The sequence below is a fragment of the Lepisma saccharinum genome, chromosome 24 (assembly GCF_977018435.1).
Source record: "Lepisma saccharinum chromosome 24, izLepSacc3.1, whole genome shotgun sequence".
Taxonomy (NCBI): domain Eukaryota; kingdom Metazoa; phylum Arthropoda; class Insecta; order Zygentoma; family Lepismatidae; genus Lepisma; species Lepisma saccharinum.
Genome location: NC_139252.1, coordinates 17,707,123 through 17,715,912, shown reverse-complemented (window position 1 = coordinate 17,715,912; position 8,790 = coordinate 17,707,123). Strand labels below are relative to the sequence as shown.

Here is an 8,790-nt window from a genome sequence, read left to right as displayed (position 1 = left end):
AAAGGTAACATCTCTTTACGCTTAGCTTCCGTCCATCCTGCGGCGTGTGCTACATTTTGAAACTTGAGGAAAAATGAGTCAATGTGCTTAGGGTCATTTCCGCTAAATGGTGCCGGGTATAATGCAGTGGGGATTGGGGTGGCCATGTTAGTGGTGGAAATTTGTACAGCTACGTTACCAGAATTATTAACAGTGTTAGAGGAAGTTGAAACGGGAGCCGGGGTACTCGCCAAGGGTTGGGATCGGTTTCTGTCGGGTGTTGCTAGTCCAAGGACAAATTGAGGGTAATTTCTATTAGCAGACCTTAACCGTGTTAGTGGAGGGGAGGGAATTGGGGTTAAAGGTCGTGAATTTATTGGATTTGCCGTGATTGCGGTTGCTAACTCTATGATTTGGTCGAGGGAGGAATCTAGGTGTTCGTGCAACGCTATCTGTGACGTATTCATAAACGAAGGTTCGTCGTGCTGACCAAAGAACAAATGAAAGTATGGGTATACAGTTATTTATGTCATTAATATATCGCTGGTCAAATAAGTATAAGCAAGTGTTCTCATTCCTGTGTGAATGATGCTTGAATACATGTTATGCAGAAGAACTAGATTTTGTTGAAAAAGGGGGGGGGGCTCGGCATAAAAGAAAAAGAGGGGTTGTTTTCCATAGGGTAATACACAAAATTGTCACTGGGTCTGACGCATCTTAAGCGTACTGTGGGAGTATGAATTGGAGTTACTAAAAATTTACTTTAAAAATGCTCCCAAAGTGGGAGGGAGGGGTAGGAGGGAATAATTTAATGTAAAGCAATTCGTACAGGAGGGTACTTAATTGCAAAAAAAGGGCCTGAAGCACCTCCACCATGTTGTAAGCCCGTTTTACCTGGGCTCTGAGGTCACAGGGAAGTTTCATTTAAACATTTAGGTAGAGCTTAATAATATCTGATGGCTGAACCTGCTCCGTTAGGAGGGTAGAGATATGGAAAGTTGGTGTAAAGGGTTATTCACGCTTGTTCATACCTGGTAGATGTGTGTGTTGTCTTGTCCTAATGCTTCTCGCAGACCGAATCGTGATAGTTCCAAGGTTCTATCCAGCGACCCTCAGTTCACCAAGCCAAGCGATCCCTTGCGCCTTGTAGCATGCTAGGCAGCGGTAACTCCGTGTTCCATCGTCGTAGTTAGCAGTGTAACGTGTTGTAAAGTAATCGGACTAGTTATCCATGTAGCGTCGATGAGTGTCAGAATCAAAAGAGAGCGAGCTCCGGGTAGGAGCTTGCTTTTATCATTCTAGGCGTCGAAAGGTTGTTAAACCTTTCAAACGCGGTAGATCCTGTTTAGATCCACGCGTTTGCCTTTCCAGTTCCTTGTTTTACGGAAGTTACAAGCTAGCGCATTCTTGGGATCACTCGCTGGTCGGACAAGTTCAGGAAATAAACAAGTGTGAATATTAACATGACGAGGTTTTCTCGGTTTAATGGTCTCCATATCTCTACAATAGGAAAATATATTTAGAAAAAAAAATTGTTGGATTTGTGAACACTTCGAAATAAGTTCCGACGTCCTTGTGCAGAGGTTGTCAGGAGCTTTTTCGGCATTTTGTTGGAATTCTTGAAGCTCTGACTTGTAAAATAAAATGCACCACGTAGACAATTTGCTTAGCAATACTTATGCATCCCACTGCAACATTGTCCACGTAGAGTTCTTATTCTTCTTTGCCGAACTTCAAACAGCTAGTCAAACGATATTCGAGTTAACACACCATGTATCACACAAACCATTGCCTGCCAAGAGCCATTACAATTTCCGCATATCTTACCAGTTTACCACTGTTTACTCCACCTCGGCCATCTTCGTAACATATATGCATAAAGTTTAACTGAGGATTATTTTTGCAATTTTATTTCGATTGACAACTTTAACGTATCTATCTTTGTAGGAAATGCATATTATCACAATTGTACCACAGACAAAGAAGTATACTTCTTTGTCTGTGGTTGTACTGGGTGTACTAGGCATTGAAAATTTGCTGTAGTTTTTGTAATATTTAAGCAATCTCAATGAAACTTTCTGTACATGTATTTTAAGGAATAGAATTACATATGTGCATACGAATTTCACAATATGATAGCCGATAGGATCGTAGGTCCATATTTTCTGCATGACGCCATGAAAGGCAAACGCTACCTGGCAATGCTGCAAAAGTACGTTTGACCCATCGTATCTTGCTAGGGAAACATTGGTGAGCTTGTTTTATGCAAGACAGCGCGCCGACACACTTCAAACTTACCGTACGGGCCTGGTTGGACCACAATTTTCCGGGACGTTGGCTGGGACGACGACGATCTCACGAATGGCCTGCCAGAAGTCCAGACCTCACGCCCTGTTACTTTTTTCTGTGGGGCTGGGCAAAGGAGGAAATGTACAAGTCAAAACCCAGCAATGTGGAACAATTGGAGGCAGGGATTCGAGATGTTATCACAAACGTCCCAAAGGAATTCCTACAGAAGACTGTGGATTGCATCTCCGTTCGTTGGAGGGCTGGTGGATGCCACCAGGGCCTACATTGAATTCTGAGCTGGTACATATGCAATCCTATTCAAAACAACGTGTCCACCGCGAGACTCCAACATTTTGAAAGTTTATTTCATTTAAAGCCTCTTGTGATTTCAATAGGAGCAGAAGCAGAAAAAAACGTGGTAATGTTGTAAGTCACGCTACACAGTGTCGCTAAAACAATTTATTGTTACTAAAATGGCGATTCCATACGAGCGTTCACAGGTTGTGTAGTGGTAAACAAAATCCATTACTCAAGTTCAACGAAACTTTCGTCGTGTGTACAATAAGGACAGTCCGACATTTAAGAAATATAGAAGTGGTGTGATCAGTTTTTGGCGACCGACAGTGTTGTGAAAGGACACGGTTGTTGATTTGGTGTCTTAAGCCCATTTTATGCACAGTAAGGCTAATCGGGACTGGACCTACAGTTTTAAGTGGGATCCGAACCACTATGTTCCTCTTCTGGGTCTCGAACCCGGGACCCCTTGATTACAAGGCGACGATGCTACCACTGCGCCATCGGGGAGGCCCGTGAAAGGACACGGTCTGTTTGAAATCCCGGCATCCAGGAAAAGGTTTAGACATTCTTCGTGCCACCAAAGGCGCCCATGTGCAAGTGCACTGAACTTGATTTTGTGAGTTTTGTGAGTTAAACGGAAAACTTTATGGGTCACTTTATCATTTTCTAGTATAGTAATGATGGTATACAAATTTTCCTTTCCACTATATTTGTTTAAATTGTTGGAGTCTCATGTTGTACACACTGTAGGTACAGAAAACTTCATTGAGATTGCTTAAATATTACAAAAACTACAGCAAATTTTCAATGCCTAGTTACACCCTTTAGATTAACGGGAAATTAAAAGTGTTTTAATTTGTAATAAACGTATTATGTCATGAATTTGCTTTCAGGAGTGCAACATTGGAAGACTTGTACAAGCAGTACGAGAGTCTCTCGGATTCCTACCCTGACTACGATGGCGAGGTGACAGGATACGCAGTTCAAGCGACGCACCAGCCGTTCAACCCCTACTCGGTGGGAGGAGGGGGGTTCGGGAAACTCGGTGGCGGCGGTGGCAGCGGGTACGGGGCCAGCTCCTTCGGCGGGGGCGGAGGCCACTCGGGGGGAGGCTTCACGGGCTACAGCGGCGGCGGCGGCGGGGGAGGAGGCTACCACGGAGGAGGAGGAGGGGGCGGAGGCTACAGTGCAGGCGGCAGCTCCAAAGGGGAACTCAAGTTTAATCTGAAGGACCTGTTCGATCTTGCATTGACGGCCTTGGCCTTCTTATCCTTCGGAATGTTCGTGATGAATATGGCCATGCACTTGATGGTAGGCATAGAATAGTTACTTTACTCCTTTCATTTTCCATACATACTAATGTATAATCTGTAAAGAACGACATCCGTGGGATAAAAGGGGAGGACTCGAATTAAATACACAAGATAGGCCATACATTACAAGAGTCAATTGAAAACCTTAAAAGTAAACAAAATAAATAAATAAATAAAAGGCAGACTGTATACAGCTCTCATTTACATGAGGTATCAACTGTTAATTACAAAACGACCTCAAGTTGCAACACTGCTTAAGTGAGCTTCATATCGCAATTTTCTATGCACCAGTATAGAGGAGTGGTTTCTGTCAGACTAAAACGTATAGAAATTTCTCGACAAATGAAAATTCAGTGTCTCTGTGCATGCTCACCACACCAGTAAGTTTACTAATGGAGGAGAAAGGTCGACAATGGCCTCAGTTCGCAGGCTGGGAAATTCCTTCGCAGTGGCTCATAAGTGACTGCACGTGGATCCCAAAGACTTATTCTTCTTAAAGTATACACGCACTAACAGTCAACAATAGGTCTGTGCTAAAATGCAAGAAACTTGTGCAACCCTACAGAACAAAAAAAAAAAAATAATTAAGGTTTACATTTGACTCTCCCCTGTTAAAACACTCACAAAATTATTTTCCACAGGAATTAGCTTCAAATCAATCCTTTCATAAAAAATCGTAAAAGAAGCACTTAACAGGGAATTTTTAATCACATTGAAACGTCACGTTTATCATTGTGTTTATGTACTTGTAAGGACAGCAAACCTTTCAAGACAAATAATAAGTCTGTGCATTTATTTCCATGGTTGTTGTTCATTCATGATTTTTTTGCTCGATGTGTTTAGTCACATTTGTGCTTTCATTTACAAACACACTTTTCTGAAGAACAATACTTAGATAAGTGTGCCTTTTGTTTCTCTCTTCGTAACCTCTAAGGTGCTCATAAGTACCGAGAATTAAACTGTGGAAAGGCTACAGAAAAGTACAAGAAAGGATTTCTATTTAATGATGTTGGAACGCGTTGATACCATACCAAGAGGATATCGGGTACATAATTCATATCACGTGTTACACCTCTACATATTTTACAATAGCTATTAAATGTGTAATATGTTAATTGTAAAAAGAAACACTTTTGTCACAGTGTGTGACGTCATAATTTGTTTGACAGAATTTTGTAACCTGTTCCACTGGTTATTGACCAACCTTAAAATTTCAATTTTGGTTATGAAAACGGTCCAGTCAAGGTCAAGCCGCTCACCTACATTGTTGCCAATAAGCAACAATTTCAACGACGAAAACAACCGCATACGTACAACGCACGAAGTGTCGACCGAGCAACTTAGAAGTGTGGCAACCCTGGAGGGCCACGGGTGTGGAAGAGGCTAGGGGAAACCCCGACCTTGAGTGGACTGTTTTCGTGGAGAGAGCAATAGGTGATGTGATTTATTGATTCGGTGGTCGATATAAGTTGATTTGAAATGTGTGACTTTATTAGTGTAATCAAAGACACTTTATCTCGAACTAGAATTTCATTTTGTGAGTGCAGGTTGTGGCAAATAGCATCAGCGGTTTTATGGACTCCTGACTGTGTAAGATTGACATTTTTTATAAAAGACCTAATGCATCGCACTTCTGAGGTGGTCTCATGATAGGCTGGAACGTCTTGTTTTTTTCCACAAAAGGGAGTAAGCTTATTTATAGTAAGAAGACCTGAAACGTAACACATGTATTTACATAATATATTTTTATGGAGTAATTGGACACATTTCCTTATCCAACGCGTGTGCTTGAAACCATGCAAACTAGATCAGACTATTTTTTTTGATAGAGTAAGCAACCGGGATGACCCAATTTTTGTGTCCTGTGCACAAGGTTATGCTTTCCTCTGCTCTTTCCCGGATATCTATCTATGGTATATTTATATTCATATAAGATCGAAGTCAATGTAAAGAAGTACACGTAGCTTCTGAGAAATTCTATCGGTTGATCGAACGGCAGCTGTGCAAGAATATTACGCGTAGGATTATTGTGTCATGCGTGCGCATGCCCTCTGATTAAGTGGGGGAAAAGCCTTGATGAAAGTTCAGTCAGGGAAAGAAAAACCCTAATTATTGTATTGATGGGTACTAAACAGAGGCGCATATAATGTGTGTCCGGACCCACAGAAAATCACTATATTAGAAGAATTCCAGCATCAGTACACAGACGTTCTCTGCCCTCCCTCCCTTTATTTTCCTTCTCTGTGGTTCAGACTAATTCACATTGGTCATTTGAAGACAAGGGTTGTTAAAGGTGCAGGAATTTTAAATTAATTCAATTCCGGTCCAGGAGAGACCATCAGCAAGCGTAAATGGGTTCTGAACCTTAAAAGACCTTTTTATCTGTAAAGTCTTTCAATTCGGTCCAGGAACATTTTTTCCGGATGCATTTAAATCCGATTCAGAAACAATACGTAACTTGGACCGAATTTAAATTGTGCGAGAAAAAAGGTTCCGGTCCTGTTGCGGAACCCAATAGAAACCATTAGAATTTATGGGTTCCTCTACCTTTAACAACGCAGTTGAAGTCGCCAAGTAACTTCCCTGGGACGGACTACTTTCACTGCGTAAGGATTATGAATCTTTCAGACGCCGTATCCTTCAACGACGATGGTGATGACGGCGGTTCCAGGAGGGAAATCAATCCTCAACGAAAGAACGAAGAGAAGCGAGACTGAAGGCGACGACAATCTGAACCGAATGGCGTTCTACGTGCTGAACTCCATCGACGCTTTCCTCCAGCGCCACCACAACGAAGAGTGCTTCAGGAAGTCTCTCTGCACCGGAAACAGGTGGTCGAAATCAATCAAAGACTCACAGAAAATTTGGATTCCAGTCTTTAGGTAAGTTTGCGTTCCACACATCAATTACTTGCAATTATAAAAATGTAAAGTGGAAAGATAAGAAAACATTAGCCAGCATAATTATTAACTAGCCTTTTCTAAGATAGCTGCTGATAATGCGACGAGCATAATTTCTTTGAGCTTTTGCTGATTATTACCCTAAAAATTGTAACGACATCATTGAAATGAGCTGAAGCTACAATCAAGAAATACATTTCTCAAAAACGTTTGCAAACACTGTTTCAGATGAAGCTGTGATAAGCACGATCTGTTAGTAAGAAAGCCAGGGTGGATAAAAATAATGATTTTTATTTAAAAAAATATTTTTGATGATTTTTAAAATTGTATTCTTAAAATTTAAATCTTTCTTTATTTTTTTAAAACACGATTAAAATGGCTTGCATGGTTTTCGCACCATAGATAAAATAAAGACTTTTTCTGGTAAACGGCCCTGTAAAATATATGAACAGTTTGATAAAAGCAAATAAAAAAATATATGTAAATATACATCTTTCTCTTTCTGATACTGCTTATATTAACCTACTAGGGAAATGTTTGTTGAGTGTTTTAATAAAACTATAATAATTTCAGTAATTTTTCTTCCAGTGAAAATAAAACATTCTGGATGTTGTATAATTGTAACTTAAAATATTTTTATAGTCTTGATAGCTGAATTTTGGCAATTTTTAAAATGATAGTTTGCAAATATCAGTTGCCATGTTTATTTACAGTTTAATGATAATTACACTATTTACGGTTTAACATAATTAGTATTTTGTATTTTATTCTACACAAGATTTTTGCTATTTTTGCCCATAAAAATTATTGAATTTTAAATGAAGAGTGTGTTGACAGTTTACATATTACATTAGCTTTCGTTTGAGCTTCACATCATCAGTATACCTATATATTTTGTTTCCTTTCTTAGAGCCTAATAAATAAACACCATTACATGATTACGATATTAATGTACTTTCACAAAAAAAATATGATATCTACAAAATCCTTATGTACATTATTCTATCAATTATTCCATTAAAGTGATTCAAATAAGTGATTTTAAAAAAAATCACCTTATTTAGATCTTGATTCAAATCGCGATTTCAATCAATGTACCTTGCTAACAACCCTTAAATTATAACTCAGTTTTTCTTTGATATTCCTCAGTCGTTAGGGCGTCTGACTACCATGCGAGAAACCCGGGTTCGATCCCCGGCGGAGAGAACCGGGACTTTTTCAACCTGTTTAAGCGGCGCTCATCCAGCGTCATATAAAGTGGGTACCTGGAGGAAACTCTGGGGGATAATGCCGGCCAGGGGCGTGATGCTGATCACATCACCCCCAGATCGGCCGAGATCAAGAAAGTGTTGGGCCCTAACCCCACACCCCCTATACGCCTTCATGGCGTGGTGCAAAGCACAGGGGAGCACTTTACTTTTTTTATTCCTGAATTTATTGTATCGCAAATTATTTGTCCTCTTTACAGGAAATTAAGATGGATTTATCGTCGTTTATTCTCGTTTCAGCTTCGGCATTAGTTGGGTGGCAGGGCACTTGAATAAAGGAACCTCCCGTCTGCTAGAATACCTGAAAGCCTCTCTCCTTGGCCTGGGGAACGCCAACTGTGACATCGTATTTCCTAAATGTGAAGTCGATTACTTCTACAACCCTGAACACTTTCTGAATAACAATAAATGATCTGCGATAAATACGTTTCTACTTTTTTGTTTAAGTTTAAGTATATCCTCTGAAATTGACGAAGGCACAATTAGAAATAATATTCATGCTCTGACCGGGATTCGAACCTAGTGCCCTTGGCGTCGTAGCGTGAATGATGATGCCCGGGACACCTGAAATGAGTGAGTACATGCTTTCCACCGGGATTACAAAAATATTAACATTTGAGAGAGATGATCATAATGTTCAGAGCTAAGAGAAGGAAACAAAACTTTAGACTACCTAATAGCCTACCATTTTGAAAGAGCTATTTTAGCATCCGACCTGTCATTTCAATAAAAGCTGGTGCTTCA

The 8,790-nt window shown here is 40.2% G+C and overlaps 1 protein-coding gene across 1 annotated transcript; it reads left to right on the top strand.

The window, feature by feature from the left end:
* Positions 1-2,156: 2,156 nt before the first annotated feature.
* On the top strand, positions 2,157-8,459 carry LOC145978121 (uncharacterized). The gene is made up of 4 exons (XM_083110560.1): positions 2,157-2,191; positions 3,459-3,876; positions 6,507-6,760; positions 8,287-8,459. Exons 1-4 carry the CDS (start codon positions 2,157-2,159, stop codon positions 8,456-8,458), a joined length of 879 nt encoding a protein of 292 aa, XP_082966686.1. The 3' UTR covers position 8,459.
* The last annotated feature ends 331 nt before the right edge of the window (positions 8,460-8,790 follow it).

Excerpts from the sequence above, each read along its gene's own strand:
- LOC145978121 (XM_083110560.1), top strand. The coding sequence starts at position 2,157 with ATGAAAGGCAAACGCTACCTGGCAATGCTGCAAAA. Across the intron at positions 2,192-3,458 it reads TACCTGGCAATGCTGCAAAA|GAGTGCAACATTGGAAGACT; the intron begins GTACGTTTGACC and ends ATTTGCTTTCAG. Across the intron at positions 6,761-8,286 it reads ATTTGGATTCCAGTCTTTAG|CTTCGGCATTAGTTGGGTGG; the intron begins GTAAGTTTGCGT and ends TTCTCGTTTCAG.